Below are 24,210 nucleotides of genomic sequence, written 5' to 3' on the forward strand. Positions count from 1 at the left end.
ATATTTACTAGTCTCTCAGCATGTGTTGCGTAAGCTTGAGATTTTTATTTTTTTCACATAAATATCTTGGTGTAGGAAAAAAAAAATCAAAGCAAAATTGATGACTTTAACAGAAGTTGATTGTAAAACAAGCTTGATGTCTCGATGTGAAAATTTGTTGATCATTGATCATTTGTTGACGGAGTGGTGCAGTCAACAAATCAAACAACACCACCTGCATGGCATGCAGGTAATATAAATTCTAAGTTGTGCTTCTTGTTGTGAGCTCACATTTCGGTTTTATGCTCTAACAAACAGCATTCGAAGCAGTGTTTTTGGGTTTAAACTGCTAATCTTTGTTTTGGTCAGAGGTTTAAACTGCTAATCAAACACCTTCAAACAGAACATAATCTGTTTACAATTTTGTTTCTTGTTTACCTATTTTTCCATATCCGGCTTCGAGTTCAACAGACATCTTTGGATTAACTGAGATCATCCCCACTGTAAATTTTGGCATTTCTTTACTTTTGTGCGAATGAGTTTAAAATGAGGTAATTAGAGGCTAAAAGATTAAGCTGGAAATCAACAAGATTGAATTTAAAGTTCATTTTCCAATTTTGGGACCCTGGAGTCCGGACTTGGGAATACAGCAATTTATAGTCTGATGAGACCAAAGCAGATCCATTAATGAATGGGACTCAGTTGTGATTCAACCGCTAGCATCATATATAACACAACACAAGAATACAGGTGCAAGACTGGCATCTCAGCAAGCTATGCTGTGCTGTCCAATTTCTCCAATGCCTTTCTTTTCAATTTTCATACCACAGGCCATTAGCTCCATTTTATTGGTCAGTATCATACATCTAACCCAAACAAATGTAAAGGAATTGTGTGAGAGAGAGAGAGAGAGAGAGAGAGAGAGAGAGAGAGAGAGAGAGAGAGAGAGAGAGAGAGAGCTTTGGTGAACAGTATTGGGAATATATTTCTTCTAAAATCTAAATACACTTGTAATTTATTGGGAAACAAAGCAAAATAGAAAGAAATGGAGATAAAATTGCACAACAGGGAATTTTGGAAGTGAAAGTTTCATCTCGCACGAGAAGGTCCAACCTCTGTGTCTGACCTGAAACATAAAGACATGAAACTGATAAGTTCATTGACCTTTGGATCATAGAATCAAAGATTAGAAAAGCTCTCGTTTTGCAAAAGCTGAAAAAATATATGAAATAAATCCCATTTAATGCTAGTAAGTGTTCTGGCAGTAGTACGCGTGAGACTTACCAGTTACCAACATGAAAATGGCTTACAAAAGCTCTAAAACAAGGGCAGATGCACCACCTCCTCCATTGCAAATACCACCAACACCGTATTTTGCGTTCTTCTGTTTCAGTACCTATACAATACCATTGCACTTTAACTAAGGAATTTAAACTATAAAATCTCCTTTAATAGTAAATATACAGGCAAGGTAAAATGAGAATGTGTGTGTGTGTGTGTGTGAGAAAGAGAGAGAGAGAGCGAGAGCTTATTTATTCTTACAGTTATACAGTCACATTAAAATAAAATAAAATAAAGTGAACAACATTTACCCCTAAAAGGGTGACCAAGATACGAGCTCCACTGCAACCTAGAGGATGTCCCAATGCTACAGCTCCACCATGCACATTAACTTTTTCCTGTGACCAGTAAAATCAACGGTGTTAAGCAATAAGATCGAAACTGAATTCCTATGACAGTAAATGGAAGAAGACATTATAGCTGCATGACAAAATAAAAAGCTAAATGTAACTCGTTCTAAGCATTCAATCATTACAAGGTCATGTGAAAGGTTGAAAATGCATGTCTAGATACACACTGGACATGGATGCTAGTGAGTCCACATGCATGCCTACAACTGGACATGGATGCTAGTGAGCCCACATGCATGCATACTACAACTGTACATATGCATCTATACATACAATATGTATACATGTTTGTGTGTATACAGAGAGAGAGGAAGAGGTTTAAGGACTCACTGGGTTAAGTCCAAGCAGTTTCTGATTTGCAAGAGCCACAACCTGTACACAAGAAATGTGACAAATAATGATTGACGGTCTTTCGACCAAAAAAAAAAAAGATTGACAGTCTTGAGAAGCTAATAATTTAAAAGCTTAGCATAATAGCTTACAGCAAAGGCTTCATTAATTTCGTAGAAGTCAATTTGTGAGGCTTCCAAGCCAGCATTTGAAATAGCTTTTGGAATCGCAAGGGCAGGAGCTGTTGTAAATAATTCTGGTGCCTGTGCAATCAAATCTCATGTAAGCATCTTAGTGGTATACATCATATCAATAAATAAATACACATTTTCAAGTTCCAATATCTGCAGTGGCTCTAAATTCTAGTTCAGATATACAAAAATTTGTGAAGTACCTGAGCAGCATCCGAGTATCCACTGATCTTTGCAATCACTTGTAGCCCAAGCTTTAGAACCGTTTCTCCACTCACTAAAACTAATGCAGCAGCACCATCACTGTTGATGAAAGGAAACTTCTCAGAAAAAGTCCAGGTATGTGTTTGTAAGACTTACAAAACCTAAAATGAAAGCCACTTCATTTGGGTCCACCAATTAAAAACAAAACCAATGGCAACTCGACATGTAATACTTTTTTCTCATTTCAATAAAAAATATGAAAGGAATTACAAGAAAGACAATAGAAACACATCAGAAAATATCAGACAATAAATTATTGCAGTGACCTAGTGGATAGAAGCACGACAATGTAAACAATAAATAATAAGATGAAGCCAAGTAAATACAAATAAATTAACATAAATATATATAAAATTATAAATCATATAACCTTATACTAGAAGCATTGCCAGCGGTAACAGAACCTCCACTTGGCTTAAAACTTGGTCGGAGTTTCCGTAATTTAGCAGCGTCAAACTGGAATCACAACAAAGTAAATTGGGATGGAGTGAGCTCAAGGAATGTATTCGTGTATATCCTAGACTCCTACTATATGAGAAATTTTTTATGAATACTTTGAAATGATGAATAACAGAATTTTTACCTATCAAGAATCAAATTTAATAAAAAAAAAGTTTGAACAGTTCATTAAAACAAATGAGATGTCTCTACTTTGAAGCAATGAAATTATCTACTCTGAAAACTGCATTTCAGGTTAGCAGGGACAACTGATGAAGATTTTATATTGCGCAAGAAAAGCACAAATTTGCTTAGGTGTCTGAGTGACATAAGCATGATTTACTGTTTACCTTCCCCAAACCTTCATCCTTATCAACAATTGTTGATGGTTTTCCCCTTCCTCCAGAAACTTCAACCTGTATTGCATTGTATTAAGGTACATAGACTTAAAAATAAATGCAAGGATCATATCAGTTAACTTATAGATAGACATCTAACCGGAACAATTTCCCATGAAAAGGCACCAATGTCTTGGGCAGCAATACCACGCTCGAAGCTCTGAACAGCAAAGTTATCCTGCAGGGATCACAAACACATAAATTAACTTATATAATGGTAAACTTGCTAGATGATACAATTTTAGAATGAATAAAAGGGTTTAAGTATTACCTGCTCATCCCTTGTTACTGCATGCTGATCAGCACATAGTTCAGCACACACTCCCATGCCATAATCATTATAGACATCCCACAAACCATCTTTCAGCATCCCATCAACAAGAGAATCATGCCCAAGTCGAGATCCCTTCCTGCATTTTTGTATCAAATCAGTGTCTATTGAGTTTAAATACAAGAGTCTAAGAGAGCCATGAATGAAAACAAAGTATTAACCTTGCTTCAGCAAGATACTTGGGCACATTGGACATGCTTTCCATGCCACCAGCCACAACAACATCATTGATGCCCAACTGAATGCTTTGTGCCGCGAGCATAGTAGCTGCAGTCACCGAAATTAAATTTTTGTTATTCTAATGTCATTTTTCCTACAGAAAAAGGGAATTTTTGAAAGAAAAAAGATGTAGAAAAAAAAAACATAACAATACCTTTTAGTCCTGATGCACAAACTTTGTTAACAGTAGTACAGATCACTGAATTAGGTAATCCTGCACCTAATGCAGCTTGTCTAGCAGGAGCCTGCCCTAAATTTGCACTGAGAACATTGCCGAAGAAAACTTCTTGTACAAGTGATGGATCAACATTTGCCCTTTTAAGAGCAGCTGCAAGTTGACATAAAAGCACGTGTAATATCAGAAGAGGCTACTTATTAGAAAAAAAAAAAAAATGCAAAACATCACCCCAGTATGGTACTTACCCTCAATAGCTATAGATCCAAGCTTGGTAGCCGATACAGATGAAAGTGCACCAAGAAATGCACCCATTGGTGTTCGTGCAACACCAACAATGCAAACATCTGCATTAAAAGCCATAAGATTAAATATAGTGTGAACTTTTGAAACTTAAAATCGGTTCTAATTTAAATAAATGCAATTTCAAATCTTATTGATTCACACGTGAACAAATGTAAACACACATATTTCATGCATAAAAGCGGAAATACGTAAATTGGTCATACAGACATAAGCATAATAACACCAGTGACTTGGCTACAGAATGGTATCTAATAGGATCACTATAGTTTCTATATACTAGAGCATCCAGGCCACAAAATTAATGAAAATTATGAATTCAGAAGTACATATAAAAACAGAGCAAATAAAAACCTCTAGGTTTTATTGAATCTGAACATGCTTCTGTTGCTACTGGAGCCATGGATAGAAGAAAATGGAAATCTGCACCAGTTACATGATATTTAGTTAGTGAAACAAATAGCAAGATAGAATACTTGGCACAGTAATATGTTGACTTAAAAATAAATAAATAAATATTTGATGGCTTGAAATAAACCACTAAATGTTAAAAAATTTATAGGAAACAAATGGCTTATCATTTTATTTTTTCAGTACATGGTGACTTGGGATTCCCCAAGGTACGACTTGAAAAATGGTCTATCAATTTTTCTTTTCTTTTGAGAACTAACCCAAATGGAATTGTCAAATATAGAGAAGAATATACAACTATCTGGTAACTCCATCAAAATTAAAAATCTCAGCAACTCCTAAGGCTCCTAGGCCCAAATAATTGGTTTTCATAAAAGAAAATCTAAAACCCATTGCTATTCTTTCAGTCGTAGATTCATACTAAAACCGCTAAACCAGTTTTAACAAGTGCTAATAACAACAGTACCATCCAATTAGCTACTAAGTTCACTACAAAACACATGTTTCCAACATCATATAAAATATTTTTGGAAAATTAAAGAAAACAATTACTGAACGTTTTGATTTCTTGAATTGCTTGGGTCATGAGAAAACAGCTACTCCACTCAACAGAGCCTAGTTAGATTTCAAAACCACTAGAGGAGAACCCATTCGCATAAATAATGCCAAGTTCAGTTTCTCTCAGGAACCAAACAGAAAAGAGAGGTAGATCTATTGTGATCAAACAAACAAGCATGCACCAAACACCATGATCATTTGTGTGATTTTTAATTTATCGACTACTGACAGATCTTAATCAATTCTACGATGCAGATGAGAACATGCTAATGCAACAACGGTCTGAACATGGATGAATCAAATGAATGACAGTACAAATTCAGGGAAAATCAGCGAGAAAGTTGAGCTTGGTGATCGGAGAAATCAAAACACAGAGAGTGAATTACCTTTGCTTTGGGTGTTGGTAGAGGAACTGAACACTAACGACTACAAGTCTAGAATTGGTGATGCTCAGCTAAAACTGCAAGCACGACTAGTATTTATACAGGGACGACGAGCACGCACGGTAGGCGACAAATTTACCAAAACGCCCCTCAACAGCCACTTTAATCACTTTCTTGGTTTTTTGGTCAGACGGTTTCTTTTTCTTTCTTTAGTTAATTAGTTATGATCTTTTTATTTTCTTTTATCATTTGAGAATGAGGATTCAAATTCAGAATCTCTCTAATATTATGATTGAAATATCTTAATTTAAGTAAATCCTATAAGATTAATTTTATGTTTGGAGGTAAGTTTTTGACATAAATTGAATATGCTATATAATTAGGGGTGGGTACTTGATTATGGGGTTTTAGAATTTTTAATTATTTTTTAAAAAACAATAAAATAAAACTTGAGAAAAAGTTCACTTAAAATTCTGATGAAATTTTTCATTTTGGTGAGGATTGAGGAATGATTAATTATTGTGGAGCTTTGGAGGCACCAACCAAATTTGTGACTATATTAATTGGATTTGGTCCATTTGTGCCTAGGTGGCTAGGTGACAAGTTTGACAAAGAACATAGATGAGACTGTACAATAAATAATAACAGGCTAGTGATTGCTTGGGTAATGGTTATGATGATGCAAATGGGTCTATATATTTGTTAAATACTTGTGAGAGCCTGTTTTGTTCTTATTGCTGGTGGGAAATGGAAATGGTCAACTAAGGACAGCTCTATATATTTTGTACCAAATGGCCAACTACCAGTCTACCACGTAGCAGAAAGTTTAATTAAATGGTAAACAGATGAAAATTCACTACTCTTACCCTAATTGTCTCCTACCTAATTAAGCTACCCAAGATCCATGTTCAGGCTGGCCTTAGATATATATATATATATATATTCCTTGGGTTGGTTTTAGTAGCATCCCATATGATAATAACTATCAAATTTTGATATAATTGTTTGCAAAATAAAAAAGGGAGAAGGAATATTCCAATTATTTAAACTTTTTAATGGGTACAAAAAGCAGCATCCCTTTCAAATTAAATAAAATTGGGGGAAATGATTGGGTCCTCAAACTTGAAGACTAACCTTGTCCTTAAGCCTATAAAAAATCATCGTTTCGCCTTGCTGACTCAAGATCAGAACCATTTAATTTTTAGATCATTTATTAAAGATTATTTTTGTAAAAAATCAACTCAATCAGAAATCATTTGTTGTATAACTGTTAACGAATAAATACACAATTTGGTCAAAAAATTACAAACTGTCTATTTATTCGTTAACAGTTATATAACCAAACGACTTCTGATTGAATTGATTTTTTTTTTTAGAGATAATCTTTAATAAGTGATCTAAAAATAAAACAGTTCCGATTTTGAGATGGCACAATGGAAAGATGATTTTTTGCGGGCTTGAGGACAATGTTGGTCCTCAAGTTTGATGACCCAAGCATGGTCCTAAAATTGGTACAACATGTAGCATCTTTCAGAGTGAGGGAAGTATGTGTGTGTGTATGTAATTGATGATTCATGAGAAAATGACCAAATGATTGTCAATTTTTCATTGCTTAACTTCAGAAGCTGATCAAGTGATACTGACCTCATAAGGGCAAGATGTACATGCCAAAGTTGACCATATTATGCATGTAAAGTGAAAACAAATTCAGAGTTTTATACTTCAATTTTGTGATGTCATGGTCATTTATATATGCTAGGATGGAGAAACCCAATTTTTTCTCAATGAAAGGAAAAACAAAGTTGGGTGTGTTGGTAATTTTGAGAAAGAATTCGAATCTTTTAAATTTTTTATGTTGATATTGTATTTATGATCGCACATTTCAAAATTTTAAAGAAAAAGATTGTGGAAAGTTTGAAAGTACTAAAACAAATTGTAATTGACTAATTGGTCTCAGTCATACATCTCACTAAGTAGAAGCCAAGTATGCATTCAGCTGCTAGACTTTTACCAACTCTCCTGATGCAGAAATCATTTCAGCTGAGTTGGTGGGCAATCATTTTCAACTCAATTGGACATAACACACAAATATGAAGTTTTCATGTGTTCAACAATGTCCAGCCGAAATAAGTAATTAAATCATATTTAAACAAAAGCAAGTAATAAGCTAAAGATACTCATTGTGAAATAAACATGATATTTGTTTGGTGAAGTCAACCACCAGTGATTAGTATCAGTATCACTACTACGATGATCTTTGTGTCCAACACATGCACCTGGAATATACAAACCTTGGTAGGAACTATATTATTTATTAAAAAAGTTTGATTAGTTTTTAAACTCTCATAAATTCTACCATACAAATTAGCACTAAATGACACAAACACATTTTTAATTATATGGATATTAGTAGATTCACCTTTCGATTATTTATATTCATGTAATAAATTATTTGTTTCGCATTCATCATTAGAGTTTAACTTTTGTCCTTTTTCTTTCAAAATTTAATCCTCATTTGAAAAAAAAAAAAAAAAAAACATAGTTAACATAATTTATCATGATATTAATGAAATATGGCGTGTAAGAAGAATACCATGTGTTAATTTCTTTTATTTTATAGATCATTATAAAATTTCGTGGATCATGAAACTCTGAGTCAAAGTTCACCAACCATGAATTTGTACAGTTTATGGAAGCCTTTTGTTGACTTCAGTTGTCGTTTGTTGCTTTCAAGCAATCTATATACTTCTGTCTCTTTATTTTCAATTTCTTATTTTTCACATTTATGTCGATGAAAATATGGCTGCAAATTAATCCCCAAAAAGAACTTATGCATATACACAAATGCCACTTGGCCCACGCATATTTATATCTCTCTAACTTAACGGTGTTATATTTTCCCAAACATTATGGAACATGTCATGTGCAATAGCTCAAAAATTAGAATCTCTATATTTTTGGCCCATACCTTTCTCCGATCTATATGTATATCCTTGTAATTGTATATATTGTATACTGTTACATTTTATATTGTCAGACAATTTTATATAATGCATTTTTGTGTTATCAAAAAGTTTGATTCGTTAATATATATATTAGACAATATAACATATTATATTGCCACACAATATGATATATCGTGTTGTCAAAAATTCGACATGTTGTATTGTTATATTATTGATCATATTTATCTATCCTATTATGATCCAACAATCCCATTGTCAAATTATTGATGACAATCATTTTAAGTAGGTTATTGCTGGTGGACTTGAATAATGGGGAACAAACCCTTTCAAGTTTCAAAGATGCAATTGATTGGTAGGTTGCGGTACTGCACAAATTTCTATTGCGTTGTGCAGCTTGTGCTTGTATTCATTAGGCTACACAATTCAAGTATTTTGCTGACTTTATAGTTTATAACGTCCCATGCCACCAACCTCCTGTCACTGTAATATCCCAAAGTGATGGCCTCTACTGTACAAAGTGGCTGTGGTGTTAATACGCCACATAACTGCTCTAAGTCACATCTCTTCGTTTGTTACGTTTTTACTTTTTTGACATGAAATCGTCACACGTGACTCTCTTTTCATAATAAGTATTGAAACCACTCCAATAAGAAGAAATTGGGATACATATTGTGAATTGTGAAAGGGAGGTAACATGTAACGGCTACAGAAAAGTTACTCGTATAGGGCTCAATTTGCTGAGGCACACTTTTTTCATATATTGTGTGTATGTGTGTGCATACAAGGCATACGATTCTTGTATGCGTCTAAAAAATCAGACTTCATGATTTGATGAAGAATTAGGCAACTGAAAGTGAAAAGTGGATATAAGTCATATGAAGGCAGATGGGTTCTGTCGTTCTGACTTTGAGGTTGAGAAATCATATCATCTTCTCAAATTTATCAAGTTTCTTCACCCTCTGCATGGACCTAGCAAACAACGTGAAAAGGACTCCTGCAGCAACAATCACAAAACTCTGATGAATGCAATGTTCAAATTCAAAGGTGAAATGAAGCTGAAGGCAGAGTAACAGGTGATCATCACCTGCACCAATGAATGACCCATTTGCAAAAGCTTGACTGCCTTGACTGCTCATAGTGACCCCAAGGTTTAGCAGTGTACTTCCTATGACTGAATACATTGTCGCCATTTGTAGTATTGTTGCTTTTCGAGCAGCTCTTTCTGACTGCAGAATGTAGTTTTTCATATTAGATTAAACTTTTGTTCATATATATTGAAGAATAGGAAGCTTTGGGGTGCTAAGGAAGTATTCTTCAAAGTTGAAACTTCCTCTAGTCTAGTCAGAAATGGATATTAAAAAAGATGACAGATCAAGAAAAACTGAATACCTCAAGCACCCGGACTCGGAGTTTGAGATCCCCTGACTCGAGTTCTTTCACAAACTCCTCTATTCGCTGAACTCTGTATGGCATGGACATTGTGTAACTTCTGGCCTAAAAATGCATACACAAATTTCATTGAACTAGAAATCCAACTAAGCAATTACTTCATGGAAACCAGAACATGGAACTAAAGCAAGGAAAGACAGTTAAGTTGCTGTACATCATCTGCTTGTTTCCTGATTTCATTTACAAGTTGTGTCCCAGTACGCCTCTTCTGTCTTAAATCTAAAAGTTCCTGCACATAGTGTATGATATCAGCTGTATACTCCCAAATCATTGCCAAGGTGAACAAAAAGTTGTATTAGAAAATTGTATGGAACCTGGGCAAAAGGTGCAGCAATCTTCACAAAGGAAAAATCTGGATCAAGAGTATAGCCTATACCTGAAAGAGAGATTGATAGTAAAAATAGAGCAGAACATCACAGTTATTATGCTTATCAGATCACATCTTTGGATTGAAAAGAAAGGTCAGAACTCCCAGAGAGAGAGAGAGAGAGAGAGAGAGAGAGAGAGAGCACCTTCCAGGGTTGAGAATGCCCTTAGGACAAAAGTAAATGTGGATGGAAATCGAAATGGCTGATCTTGTGCTATTGCAAATAAATCCTGCCATTAAGAAAAGCCCCACATTTCAATTTAGATCAAAAAAGGGTTATTTAGAATGAAAAGGAAATGAGTCAACATCTTCATCAACACAGTGACATAAGTAACCAAGATATCAATTTTGTAACTGATTTTCAGTCAAACTCATTATAGCTGGTAGAACCAGTGAAAGTTTGCTATTATCACCAAATTTCACTTAGAGGTGTCATTTGCATTTAGTTGAGTAACAAATATATGCATACCTCGCCAATTGCAGAAAAAGTCTGTGACTGATCTGGTGTCTGGCTTAACAAGTTGTCCAAAAAGTATTGAACGGATCTCCTTACCTAGAAACAAGGGGAGAAAAAAAAAAAAAAAGAGTGAGACAGACAGCACCAAATGCTTTTGAAAATCACCCTTTAGAATGTATATGAGTATTGGCATGAATCCATGATGCATACTGATGACAAGTCTCCTGTCGGCTGAAGTGCTCCAAGATCTATGAGGCTTTGCATAACCTGCAAGTCACATTTATCAGATTAGGCCTCTGAAGCAAGGCCAGACAAAATGATATATTTAAGTGTTGCTAACAAATGCATGCTTCTGAATTTCAAATCAGCTGTCTGTAAGGGGGAAAAAAGCAGAACGGACTTATAAGATAGAAAACAGACCTTTTTTGCATCTTTCTCATATACAGCATAGAAAAGTTCAAGCAGTCTCTCCCGGGTGAAAGATTTAATATCTCCCATCATACCAAAATCATAATAGATTAGTGTTTCATCTACATCAATTGCAAGATTTCCTGGATGAGGATCAGCATGGAAGAAACCAGTTCTGAGTATCTGCATGAACAGAAAAATCCAGCTATTCATTTACTTATATATAGGATAAATTTTTTTTTTTTTAAATATGGTAATCAAAACAAAACAAAACAGATTCAATAGTCATCTTATTCAATGTCAATATAAGTTGGTTTAGAGAGGAACAAAATTCCTCACCTGGATCAAGTATGCTTCAATAGCACGTGATGAAATTTGAGCACGATTGAAACCCTGTGAATCTAGCATATCCAGCCGATTTATCTTAATGCCTGATGACAGAAGAAAGACATCTTAGCAACAATTACCAACATAAAATTGATGCTGGGCCCCATTAATACTACTGCATGGATTTTATGCAAAACACAAGATCTGAACAAAGAGAGAAATAAAAACAATAGTATAGAGTGAAACCTGGTACATACTCCAATGTCAACACCTTCGTGGCAGTATAATCCCAAAAGACCATCTACAAAAGGGAAGTAAATGTTGTCAAGTTATAACTCAGCAAGACAGTACAAAGAGTGCAGTTTTATCTCTGACATGATCAAAAGTTTTATCTTGTAGCACTGTAGCAAGAAACATACAGGTACTCGAACCCACTTTATATTCCGAAAGTCTCTGCGAAACCTATCAGCATTCTTCCCTTCATTTATATAATCAATTTCTTGATACAAAATCCTGAAATCCATGAAAAGCAAGTATAATTCACAGCATCAGAAGTTCAGAACTCACATTCTATGAAGAAATAAAATGAAGTTTCACTAGAATTCTTTCAGAGAAAATGAAATTTCAGGTACATTTAACTTTAAGGACTAAATAATGCCAAATAAACCAGTATAAAATGGTCCAAACCTACTATATATAAGATTTGTCAATGCTGAAATAAATCTTGTGCATTAAATGGACATGAGGTCCATAAGTCATTGGAGGAAGAAATGCATGTGCTTTCTTTTTTTGCATGTGCTTATACTAACAGTTCCATGAATTATTACTGAAAAATGAACATAGCAACTAAGAGAAGCTTATTACATACGTGGCACATTCTTCATATATACCGATCCAGTCTCTTGTTGGACCACCAAGGGTTTCACTTTTCTGAAAATACTCTGCAATTAGCTTCAAATTTTCTGGAAGAAAGAAGCAGCAGGTTATATAGATAGCTAAAAATTCTAAATTCAAATTAGTGATATCAAAGATTCTCTCAGAAATATGAAAAGCGTGTCAGCTAGCTAGATCTACAATATGCATATACACACAATATGCATATACACACAGAAAAATGCACACAAAAAAAAAGAACAAAAAAAAGGCAGAATGGAAGAAAAAGAAAGAAAAGAAAATTCAACTCATCTAGTACTTAGTAATTACAAGCAACTGATTGGTAGGGATTGATATAGAATATGTACTTACGTAGATCAATGTCAAAAAGCTTCTTGAGACCAGGTCTTTGAACTTTCACGACTACTTTCTCTCCATTGTGCAGGATAGCCCGATGAACCTAAAGACATGACTCATCAACATTCAAACTAGCGAAATAGAATCATCTAGAGTAAAAATTTTCAAACAAGTATTTTTTGGAGAAGAAGACCATGAATGTTTTTTCGACACATTTAAAAGTTCAAACACTATAGACAGACATCATAAAATAACAAATAGTCATAAACTAAACACCTGACCAAGACTAGCAGCAGCAATTGGCCGGTCCTCAAACTCCTTAAACAATATATCAATGGGAGCTCCCAGTTCAGTCTCAATAAAGCCTCTTGCTTTCACTGGTGAGAAGGCTGGGACTCTATCCTGAATTACATGCGAATCAAATGAATTACATAAGGAAAAATAAGCCACTGAAATTATCTAGAACATAAATACAAAATTGCTTGAGCATCTACTTATAAACTAATACAAAGTTCAACAATCTAAGAAGACAATGCCTGTTCAGAAATACTGCAACATATATCAGAAATTACCTGTAACTTGACAAGCTCGTCCACAAACTCACGAGGAAACAAATCTGACCTTGTTGAAGATAATTGTCCAAGTTTGATAAAAGTTGGGCCAAGTTGCAGTACACGTTCTCGCAGCCATGAGGCAGTCTTTCGCCTTCTGTTTTTCTGAATGAGAGATTTTTTAAACAAAACTTAAAGCAGAACAAATGAAACCACAAAACCAACAAACTGAAGGGAGACTTGGCCGGGAATGACATAACTAGCAGGTGAGATAGATTTCTGTTCTCTAATCTTGACTAGGATTCAGCATAGCAGGAGCAAAAAAGTAGCTGTAGAAAAGTCCCAAAACCCACCTGCTTATCGTCTGTGAAACCTCCTAAATATGCCCATTTTGCATTGTCCAACAGAACGCGGACGCGCAATGAGAAAACAAAAGACCATACATCTGCAGACCTCTGCCAGGAATTATAATTTTCATTGGCCCAACTGAAGCCCTCATCTGAGGGCAAAACCTTGAGCTCCTCCATTGGAGGAAGTCCTCTAGGGGGACTAGATTTTTGTGTCTTAACCAGGGTTGCATTAGTATCTCTTCTAATTAGACTTGCTCCATTAACAACCTGCTTTGAACCATTCACTGTCTCTACCTTATTAGTGGGTGGAGGTTTTCTTTTCACTACCTCACTGGCTGGTACCATTTTTACAGATTTTCCATTGATACCCAATCTTGAGGATGATTCAGCCTGTCGCATTTCCACTTGAAACCTTAGAAATTGATTGGTACAAGGTGGATTACTCGTTGGTCTCCTGGAATTCAGGAATTCATGGACTGAAATTGAGCTTGAGAAACTAAGACTGTCTGCTGCTCTTCCTTGATTAATTGACTCCACATTGCGCCAATAGCATCTGTTTGAAGCCAGTACTGCAGCCATCTATGATGCAGATACCTGCAACATACAATGATCAGAAAAACATTAACCAAATAGTGAATTTGAAAAGTGAAAGATCCCAATTTGGCTTTGAAGCAAAGCAACAAACATTATTATCTTAAAGAACACAAGAATACTAGACCAGAAAAACAGGAAAACATAAGTATTAACAAGAATTTTGGAATTTTGAGCCTCCTAGTTTTACTCTCAATATGCATACAACTGAGCTGAACAAAACTGAACCCACTCAACACTGAAACAGCAATGAAATTGGACACTGAAACAAAACTCAAATACATAATTGAACCCAGTCAACACTGAAACAGCATTGATATTGGACATAGATTATACTTAGATACATGCTTAAAGAAAAACCACAAAAAAAAAAAAAAAAATTAATTTGATTGCTGCAAATTTAAACAAAATGACAAAAAATATATTGAAGTCAACTGAAAGCATAAGACTTGATATTTTCTATATTAATCTATTCCTTAATTTCCTAAGAAACCAAAGAGAACCCAGATGAAAGCATCAATAAAACTTACTGGGTAACAAAGATTCAGACCCAAAACTCCAATCCTTCACAAGTTCAGAAATTTGACAATGGAAGGTGGACTTCAAGAGCTATATTTGATGGGGTCTCAACAAAAAAAATACCAGTAAACAATACTTAATAAGAAAAATGTGGAAGAGAGGTTACTGGTTGGAGAATGGAGCTGGCTATAAAAAGAATAGAGCAACAAAAGAACGTGAACGACCTGGCGTGTCCGAGTTTCCAAATGTATGCGTTTAAGGCATTGCTTGTTTGGAGCATCGTGGGTTAACGACAACACTGAAAAATGGGATCTTCAACTGGCGCCATTCAGTTGCTTGGTGCGTGTTGGGCTTCATAAACATTTTTGGTCACTCATGTCACGTGGCAGTTCCTCTCACTTGTAATTCTCATTGGCTCTGCTCTCACTAAGTCACTGTATATGGAAAAAAGATCCTACCCAATTTCCCAATTTATATAGGAGCGTAAGGATTTTGCTTGATTGATGTAGAACTACTACCAATCCATAAATGGAATGTCAATGTAATGACTAGGATTTTTGTCACATAGTTAAATGTTTTGAGTTTATAGACTATTAGAGTGACCCGGCTCAATTCGTCAAGGAATATGTAACAAAATATATTTTGGATAATTTTGTGAAATAACCCCATTTTAATACCAAATTTTTTTGAATTAGGCTATGCAGACCACCTTCAGCTGCTTAGTTGATCACCCTAACATATTTTGTCTAATTTTTTTTTCTATTTTACCCTTTATTGCAAAAACATAATGAAATCACCTAAATCCATTCAGTGATTATCTACCGAAACTGTCACCAATATTCGGTAGATAAGCGTCGAATAAACACAAATATTTCGATAAATAATTATCGAATGTCTTTTTCATTTCCATTTGATAGTTATCCATCGAATAATCCACCAATGTTCAGCAGATAACTGTCGAATAACCACATATATTTCGATAAATAACTGTCGAATGAACTGACGAACAAAATTGAAATTTTTTATTTTAAAGGTAAAGTTGAAATTTTGAAATAAGGTAATCAACTCAGCAGGGTGGTCGGAATAGTACCGGCCAATTTTTTAGCAATGTTTGGGCACTCATAAATGAGTATAAGAAAAATGTAGACCTCATCATGAGCTCATGTGATTGGTTGTAAGAACAAGCTGATATTCATTTATGAGTAGTGAGTACCCAAGCTTTTTTTTTTTTTTTACTCTCACTCCAAAATTATTTTTTTTTTTACTTTTTTGACACTTATGTGACCAAACTACCCTTTATATATATCTATTGTGTCAACAAAAGTTTTCAAAATTCCTCTCACAAACCCTCATCTGCTCTCTCCCCCCACCAGATTTGATCCGCCGCGGGTCCCAGCCAAAGCCCTCCCTCTCTTTCTCCTTCTGGCCGACGCGTCAAGAATCCAATACCAAAACACGAAGACTCGGCGATCACCCCATGACGGCAGAGTGACCAATGATCAGATTTGCAAGTGGGTTTTGTTTGGATCTGTAATTTCCATTCTTGGCTTGGATTTTGCCAAATTAAATTTGCAATTTTCATTCTGGGTTTTAAACAATATCAATCAGATCTGTAATTTATGAGTTTTTAGTTTACTTGGGCTTCGAATTGGCTTGGAGTTTTGATTTTATATATTACCATTTGAGAAAAAGCCCGGACAATCCTAAATTCCTAATTCAATAATAATACAGGTTGCTCATTTTATATATTACCAAATACAAGTGTAAAATATTAGAAAAATTATCTGAGTTTTGATTTTCAGATCTGGGTTTGTTCATCAAAAGATGAACTAGTTGATTTTTTCGTCGACATAATGTCGTTAGGTAGTCGCGATATGGTCGACATGGCGAGGCAATAGACATGGCGACTTAAAGGGTGTTTTGGTCCCAAAAGTATAAAAGAGTGAAAAAAGATTAGTTTTGGAGGTGAGGGTCAAAAGTAAATTTGGCATTAAAATTTAAAATGGGTTATTCACAAAATTTTCCTTAAATTTACTGTCATCACAAGTATAATTTGTATTATATATCATCTAATAGCTAATTTATGTAATTTGTATTACATATGATTACCAAACTACTAATAAACTTGGTGATAAGGACATTGAGATACTAACTCGACGTCAAGGATAATTCTGCGTGTAAAGCGTATTATTCGTGAACATAAATTAAGTCTATGAATGCTTGACATGTGTATTTGTTCAATAGGCGCATTTGTATACTAAGGTGCATCTACATTTTTTTAGTTGCATCTGTATTTTTTGATGTGTATTTGAACAATTTTGACAAATGCATCTGTATAACACTTGATATAAATTTTGTCTTGAAACTCAAGTAATTGAGCCGGTTGTCTTTTTAGCCAATATTATTAGTGGTTAAGCTTTAGAATCTAAAGAACCCAAAAGTTAATATGAGTACAGTATTTTTCTTCGTCCTAAACACTTTTAGATAGGTAGAGGCCTATAAGGGAAGGGCAAAACAATTAAAATTGGTATAATTAAATTAATATTACCATTATTTTGAAAAATGGACATGGTTGGTTTGGAAAGTATCATGATAAGAATGGGCATGTTACAAGATTGTCCACTTTCCTTCATTGGAATAGCCGAATAGACAATTCATTTCGATCTCGATTCCAATGAACCAAGTTGCTTTAGTGCCAAGCCCACTTGTTTCGACTAATTAAGTATTTGTATAATAGTATATTGACACTTGACCAGTATAATATACGTAAAAAAATTATAGAATGTTGTTTTTTCTTATTTTCTTAAGCAACTTAGTATAATATGATATACTTTGGCTAAAAAGATAAAAATTAAACTAATAATAATAATATAAATTGTTTGTTTGTCTTGGTCCTCTTGGAGGTGGAGATCCAGAAGGAACTGAACTTGGACCTTGGGGGTGGTTGAACCACCAATTTGGAGTTTTGGACTGACCATACGGTCCATGTCCATACGTACAAGAGAACAATGTATTGTGATTACTGAGTCATGACTCGTGACTCGTGAGTGTGAGACTCACAACGCGTACGTACTTACTTGACTTCTCGTATTGCCCTGCGGCCCAGCACGTGCATGGAATACTCATGCATTTCAACCCAATTTGTTAATTTGTTTTACACTTTTACTTGCCAATAATAGTCAAATTATATATTTTAATTTTAACTTTTTTATATTTTACTTATTTGGACTTTGAGTTCAATCTCATTTCACTACATAAAAAAAAAAATTATATCAATTTATTATTTGAATTTAAAATTTATTGCAATATATTACCTTTGGCTCATTTCGTCTAAAATTTTGTTAAAAATAAAGAGTATTTTGGTCTTTTCAAGTTCCTACTATTAGAAAAAAAAAATTACATTTTATCTACTTTGACACAATAGAAAACTAACTTGAAAAGACTTAAACATCTTTATTTTAAGCCAAAATTTAGACAAAATGAGTCAGAGGTAATACATTACAACAAATTGTTAATTCATGTAGGTTTTTTTTAGCAGTGAAGTGAAATTGACCTCAAAATTCATGTCAGTAAAATGTAATAAAGTCTTTAATTTTTATTATAGATAATGAGAATTTAAATTTTAGATCTTTCTCAATAACAGAGATATGAGATTTCACTACACTAACAGTTAATCGGTGATAATAGTCAATTTTTTTTATTTATCAATTGTTGCCCATAAGTTCTAAACTCAAGACTTACATACAAATTTCTCTGCGTATGGTTAGTTTTTTCTTATTCTTTTTTTTTTTTTTCTTCTTTCTCTTTTCTATGAATATAAATGACCAATTAATTAGTGGAAATTTAAGTAACTTATGTCATACTCCAAAGGAAAGCTCGAACCACTTCCACTAGAAAGGTCTACGTGTATTCGAAACCAACATGAGGAGGTAGAGTAAGACAACCCTTATCAGGAACAATTAGCAAAATAATCCCCAAACAATTCTAATTTTTCTTGTCAAGTTTTTTTTTTTTTTTTTAGTCCATAAGATGACTACTTATATAATCAATATGTCATCTTATATGTATACTATCAATCTGATTTATCTAAGGGACTTAACATGAGAGAAGACACATTCAAGAGTTTGATTTACTTCAACAAATTATAATTTCACAATTATATTGAATTTAATCATTAAATAAATTGTCTCTCAAGTATTGCTTATATTAAGTCTCTTAGATAAGCTGAACTATACTATATACATGTAATGTGCAATTAGAAGCAAGCTACATAATATATCATAGCACTATTCTATCTTCAATTCCTATTGATTTTCCTACGTTTTTATAACAAACCAACAACGCAGAAAATATTGAGAAGATGCAGGGTGCCAAGTGTTTCTGGGTCCAACTTCTTCTTCTTCTTCTTTTTTGTTTTTTTGTTTTTGACCCTGTCATAATTTACATGTTTCCTCTTGGAAACTGAAAAATTCCGTGCCAACAAATGCAAGGACTTACTCATTCAAAGTCACAAAACCCCATATAGCAAGCAAGGAAATGAAAATTCATGTCCTCTTCCAAGAACAAAGAGGGTATAAAAATGTTGCCACAGCATGAGAACTCATTTAACTTTATCAGGCGATATCTACACGTGTTGAGACTTGAGACTTAGATTCATTCTTCATTCTTATTAAATATAGATATATTGATGCAGAGGTTCAGAGCCACCAGCAAAGTAGTGTTGATGCCATACCTTAATTCTTCAGCAAATAAAGTCTCTCCAGCGTTTTCTTCTCGTGTGGCCCATCATCCACTTCCAAAGAGGCCTTGTCTTGGAACTGTTTCACCATCCTGCCTTGGCTTTCCCGAAGGTATGGTTTAAACATGTTTGGTCCTTTATTTATGCCATTGAGGCATTGATGTACTTGTTAAATTTCATGCATCTCAAACAAAATAATGTTGGACTCACTAAATATGATATGTTACACATGTTCATTTAGAAATAAATGAGGTTAGTAGTGAGTCCTTACTCCTTATTATTATTTGGTGAAATTTGGTCAACAAATTTGATGAATATTATAGTACTTTGCTGGAATTATTGTCTATATTGTATGTGGTGTCCATCACTTGTCAAAATTTGAGTCCATTATTAAGATAAAACAAGATAATAGTATAATAAACCAAAGCCTGGCGCTTGCCGCTTGGTATGTATGGACAGCTCTTTGGGGGTGTGGAAATACCGAAATACGGTACCCATCTGCCATTGAATGATTAGTGTTAATTATTTCTGGGTGGAGGTCAAAAGAAAGAACACCCTGGCTTACTTCTTTTAGTTTTTCTTTCTGTCTGGACTCTTGAGCATTTGCAATTGGTGAGTTGTTTTCAGTGGTTGATTAAAGTAAAATCTACATGAATGACTTTTGCCTTTTTCTTCAGACCCAAAAGATAAAGCTCCTTTCTTGGTTCAAGCCATGTCTGTTTCAACAAGTTCATCTTCTGCTGCAAACCAAGTGCGCATGACTGAAAATGGGATTGAGCAGATTCAATTACTCGGTGCAGTTGAGGATTTACATGGTGGAGTTGTTGTAGACATGAAGGATCAGCCTATGGATTCTGAGGTTTTTGCCTCTTTGCTTAAAGCTTCAATTTCACAATGGAGCCAAAAGGTAACTTTTTTGTTTTATTGTTTATTTATTTCAATTTCATCAGTTTTTTTGGTTTCTGGTGTTCACTTGATGTAAGGTTGCTGCAAATCATTGTAGGGAAAGAAGGGGGTTTGGATCAAATTGCCCATTGAATTTTCACATCTTGTTGATGCTGTAGTTAAGGTATTTTTATAGATTCTATTGGTAGCTCTTATGGAGCCTACTGATCAAAGATTGAATTTCTCGCTAATTGGGAACTATTGGTAATATTATGCTAATCCAGTAGACTTATTGTTTGATCAACTAATAACCAAAGTAAAAAATTTGAAATATAATATCCAACCCTATCCCAATGGCTTCTTTTGCTACTGTGTGCAGGAAGGATTCAGGTATCACCATGCTGAACCAGATTACTTAATGCTTGTAAAATGGATTCCTGAAACTGTTGATACTCTTCCTGCAAATGCCTCTCACCGAGTGGGGATCGGAGCTTTTGTCATGAACAATAAGAGAGAGGTATTCCTTCTGCATTTAAGTCTAATTTCCCTAGTGTTCTAAACATGACATCAAGAATGAAAGTTCAACTCTTAAACATATTACTTTTGTGTTTCTAACATTGCTGGTGTCTGAGACCCACTGTTTAACCTCTTACTTGAAATAGATTTTCTAACCAAGAATTGATCTTTTATGTACTTAACTGTGGAATTGTTAGCTTCTAGAGCAGATAATTATATTCATTCATGTTTCAACTTCCAACTATATCTAAAATTTGGTTCGTTCAGAAGGCCATTCCATGATGCCCAATAACCTACTCCAGTGTCTTTGACTCAACCACTTCAATTTCTTTTTGGGATGAATGACACTTTATTCAACCAAAACAACTGCAAAGCAGACAATAAAAACTAGCATCATAAGCTGCAAACAACCCTAGAACAACCTAAGTACCAAAATAAACAGATATAGACAAAGGATAACAATCATTGAAGAAAATTTATAGGCAGACCCCATTCCCTACAAAGAATCTTCTTTTGAATTTTGTATACTCTTGTAAGATATAATCTTTATTTGAATGTCTTGCATGACTCACCAGATCTTGTTACTACAATCTAACCTCAATCAGCTTGGTTTTAATTTCTACATGGAGTCAGTCCTTGCTGGAGGTCATATCCATTGGCCAGCTACAAGGAAACTTTAGCTTTTTCCAGAGCTAGCTGCCTCCTAGATTCTTCGACCATACTTATCCGTGAGAGGACCATCCATGTGTCGATTCCATACCAACGAAATATAGTACTGCCATCCCCTGCATAATGCTCAATAAACTGTCTAGCTTCCAATCTTAAGACCAGCAGTAAAAAATTTAAAGGAAAGTTTCTTTTAATATATATACTAGATGCATATTCCTTTCACATCTGCATCCACAATTAAAAGTTGTAAGTTAGAAACTAGGATTGGCTGTCATGTTTCTTTAAAGCACTTATACATCAGTACTTTGCCATCATTCTAAGTAGTTCTGTAAGTTTCTTATGTTGAAATCTCTTTTTACGACGTTATGCTTCCATTGATGTGTACTTTGTCTACTATATTATTCGTTTGGTAGGTGCTTGTGGTTCAGGAGATCAGTGGCAGATTCAGAGATACAGGTGTATGGAAGATGCCAACTGGGGTTGTTAATGAAGTGAGTGCATACAAGAGCAGACCTCTCATCAAATTCTTAATAAATATTTGAAATTATCTTCTAGCCATTGATAATTTTTTTTTTTTTTTTTTCCATCCACAGGGTGAAGATATATGTGCAGCTGCAGTTAGAGAAGTCAAAGAAGAGACAGGAGTAAGTGATAACTGATTGGATATAGTATCAGTAAACAGGCTATCAAATACCAATGTAAATATAATACCATTTTTTTTTTTGACAGATTGAGACAGAATTTGTGGAAATTTTAGCATTTAGGTGAGAAACTTGCCTCCAACCAAAGAAATCTTCTATGCATTTATAGATATCTGTGTTTACTTTGTGTTGACTGGGTAGTAACATGATACACTGAAGGAATCAGGTATCATGCATATAATATTATCCTCATTGTCAAATATGCCCTCCTTTTAATCTCTCTCCATCTCTCTACAGGCAAAGCCACAAGTCATTCTTCCGAAAATCAGATTTGTTTTTCGTTTGTATGTTAAAACCACAATCCTTTGACATCCAGAAGCAGAATTTAGAGATTGCGGCAGCCCAGGTACTATCTGGTAGATGAAAAATCTACCATAGCATATAATGATTAGTTTACCTTAAACTGTTCGGATGGCAGAAAAGATGGCTTGTTCTCTCTTCTAAATGTTACATAGCATCACTCAATGTTAAAACATGATAAGCTATTCTAAAGTGTTATCTTTTGTCAATTGTTTTCAGTGGATGCCGGTTGGGGACTATGCAGCTCAACCCTTTGTCAAACAAAACAAGCTCTTTGATTATGTAGCAGAAATATGCTTGGCAAAATCAGATAAGGACTACGCTGGTTTTACTCCACTGGGTACAACTACATCCTCTGGAAAAACAAGCTACTTGTACTTCAACAAACGGGACATGGGCAACCTACTGACTTCTGGTTAGCAGCAGTACAAAGCTTGACCCAACTCCACAACATATTTGCAACAGCATGTACTGTGCATCTCCATGGTAGTTAAATTTGATGTCTTAACAGTTGAAGGAATGTCAATAATGGTTCCTGTATATATTGATGTAATTTATATTTCTGTATACAGGAAAATTCTAATGTTTTAATTACTGCAAGCTGTATGACTCTTGGGATATTGTAGGTCAGAAACTCTGCTAATAGATTTGATGCAGTTTCCCAAACTACATGTGCCATTTTCTCTGGCTTTAAGATAATAAATATATAAGTTGCTTGTTCCATTTTATTTTTGTCATTGTTTGAGATCCATGCAAGTTTACACCTTGCATTACTGATTCTGTTGGGACTTATGCCCATATGGCCTAAATGTTCTTCCACCAATTGCACTACACCTTTTTTAAGGGATCAAACTCATAATTTATCTTAATTCTAACCCATTTCTCCGTCTCTTTCACCACTTTCATACATGTTTTCACTTATGACTCTAGCTTCACAACACAACTTGAATAACATATCAAATATTCATATAGTCCAACAAATAAGCACTACTCTTTTCTTTTCTGAATATTTAATCTTATCTATATTATATCCTACAATAAAACTTCTTTAACAGCGACCAAAACCTGCCCAATGGTTTTAAATAATACAAGTTGCGCATGCCTTTGACATGACCCAGGTTTGATTTAATAAAGTATTTTTATTGGGGTATATTCTCTTATCTGTACATGAAAACAAAATGTTAAATCCTTCTCTGATTAAAAAAAAAAAAGGGAAAAGAAAAAAGAATTCAATCCTCCCAGGGGAGGTAAAGACTGGTTTCAAAGAATATAAAATATAAATGGAACTGTGGGTGGAAAAGACTGAGTGGCATTCCATTCATTTCCAGTTAAACATATTTCATCAAGCCACCTTGACTTTTGTTATTTGTTTTAGAAGTACCACCTTGAATTTATTATGAACAAGGTACATCCCATGCCTTAATCTCAATTTATATTTAAGTATTCATTATTAATCAATCCAGAAAATAAAAGAAAAATGAATGGGATCATTGATGCACACAATGACGAATTTTT

At 34.4% G+C, this 24,210-nt stretch overlaps 3 protein-coding genes across 3 annotated transcripts; 1 reads left to right on the top strand and 2 right to left on the bottom strand.

Moving 5' to 3' along the window:
- Window positions 1–771: 771 nt before the first annotated feature.
- Window positions 772–5,760, bottom strand: LOC147287961 (acetyl-CoA acetyltransferase 2). Its single transcript, XM_086239055.1, has 15 exons — window positions 5,675–5,760; window positions 4,674–4,742; window positions 4,265–4,363; window positions 3,996–4,169; window positions 3,784–3,889; window positions 3,563–3,701; window positions 3,392–3,469; window positions 3,244–3,309; window positions 2,826–2,911; window positions 2,395–2,494; window positions 2,153–2,263; window positions 2,001–2,042; window positions 1,572–1,658; window positions 1,264–1,375; window positions 772–1,105 (listed from the first exon to the last, which is right to left on the bottom strand). Exons 2-14 carry the CDS (start codon window positions 4,720–4,722, stop codon window positions 1,286–1,288), a joined length of 1,227 nt encoding a protein of 408 aa, XP_086095181.1. The 5' UTR covers window positions 4,723–4,742; window positions 5,675–5,760; the 3' UTR covers window positions 772–1,105; window positions 1,264–1,285.
- A 3,494-nt stretch (window positions 5,761–9,254) lies between these two features.
- On the bottom strand, window positions 9,255–15,205 carry LOC147287962 (Protein kinase superfamily protein). Its single transcript, XM_086238878.1, has 18 exons — window positions 14,898–15,205; window positions 13,780–14,370; window positions 13,448–13,591; window positions 13,152–13,277; window positions 12,891–12,978; window positions 12,514–12,607; window positions 12,065–12,158; window positions 11,892–11,946; window positions 11,658–11,749; window positions 11,331–11,501; window positions 11,121–11,177; window positions 10,923–11,006; window positions 10,599–10,683; window positions 10,401–10,462; window positions 10,241–10,315; window positions 10,027–10,131; window positions 9,722–9,863; window positions 9,255–9,631 (listed from the first exon to the last, which is right to left on the bottom strand). The coding sequence occupies exons 2-18, from the start codon at window positions 14,353–14,355 to the stop codon at window positions 9,558–9,560; spliced, it is 2,124 nt and encodes a 707-aa protein (XP_086095004.1). The 5' UTR covers window positions 14,356–14,370; window positions 14,898–15,205; the 3' UTR covers window positions 9,255–9,557.
- A 4,390-nt stretch (window positions 15,206–19,595) lies between these two features.
- LOC147287963 (nudix hydrolase 2-like) lies at window positions 19,596–23,418 on the top strand. The gene is made up of 9 exons (XM_086238879.1): window positions 19,596–19,736; window positions 20,302–20,531; window positions 20,628–20,693; window positions 20,889–21,026; window positions 22,108–22,185; window positions 22,288–22,338; window positions 22,424–22,458; window positions 22,633–22,741; window positions 22,915–23,418. The coding sequence occupies exons 1-9, from the start codon at window positions 19,610–19,612 to the stop codon at window positions 23,113–23,115; spliced, it is 1,035 nt and encodes a 344-aa protein (XP_086095005.1). The 5' UTR covers window positions 19,596–19,609; the 3' UTR covers window positions 23,116–23,418.
- Window positions 23,419–24,210: the final 792 nt, after the last annotated feature.

Source organism: Dryas octopetala, chromosome 4 (genome assembly GCF_963921425.1).
Source record: "Dryas octopetala chromosome 4, drDryOcto1.1, whole genome shotgun sequence".
Classification (NCBI taxonomy): domain Eukaryota; kingdom Viridiplantae; phylum Streptophyta; class Magnoliopsida; order Rosales; family Rosaceae; genus Dryas; species Dryas octopetala.

Coding starts and splice junctions, on each gene's coding strand:
- LOC147287961 (XM_086239055.1), bottom strand. CDS start 4,722: ATGGCTCCAGTAGCAACAGAAGCATGTTCAGATTCAATAAAACCTAGA. Junction 4,170..4,264: donor TGGATCTATAGCTATTGAGG/GTAAGTACCATA, acceptor GTCAACTTGCAG/CTGCTCTTAAAAGGGCAAAT. Junction 1,659..2,000: donor AACTGCTTGGACTTAACCCA/GTGAGTCCTTAA, acceptor TACTGGTCACAG/GAAAAAGTTAATGTGCATGG.
- LOC147287962 (XM_086238878.1), bottom strand. CDS start 14,355: ATGGCTGCAGTACTGGCTTCAAACAGATGCTATTGGCGCAATGTGGAG. Junction 13,592..13,779: donor GTTTCACAGACGATAAGCAG/GTGGGTTTTGGG, acceptor TCTCTCATTCAG/AAAAACAGAAGGCGAAAGAC. Junction 13,278..13,447: donor ACGAGCTTGTCAAGTTACAG/GTAATTTCTGAT, acceptor CATGTAATTCAG/GATAGAGTCCCAGCCTTCTC.
- LOC147287963 (XM_086238879.1), top strand. CDS start 19,610: ATGCCATACCTTAATTCTTCAGCAAATAAAGTCTCTCCAGCGTTTTCT. Junction 22,186..22,287: donor CAACTGGGGTTGTTAATGAA/GTGAGTGCATAC, acceptor TTCCATCCACAG/GGTGAAGATATATGTGCAGC. Junction 22,459..22,632: donor GTGGAAATTTTAGCATTTAG/GTGAGAAACTTG, acceptor ATCTCTCTACAG/GCAAAGCCACAAGTCATTCT.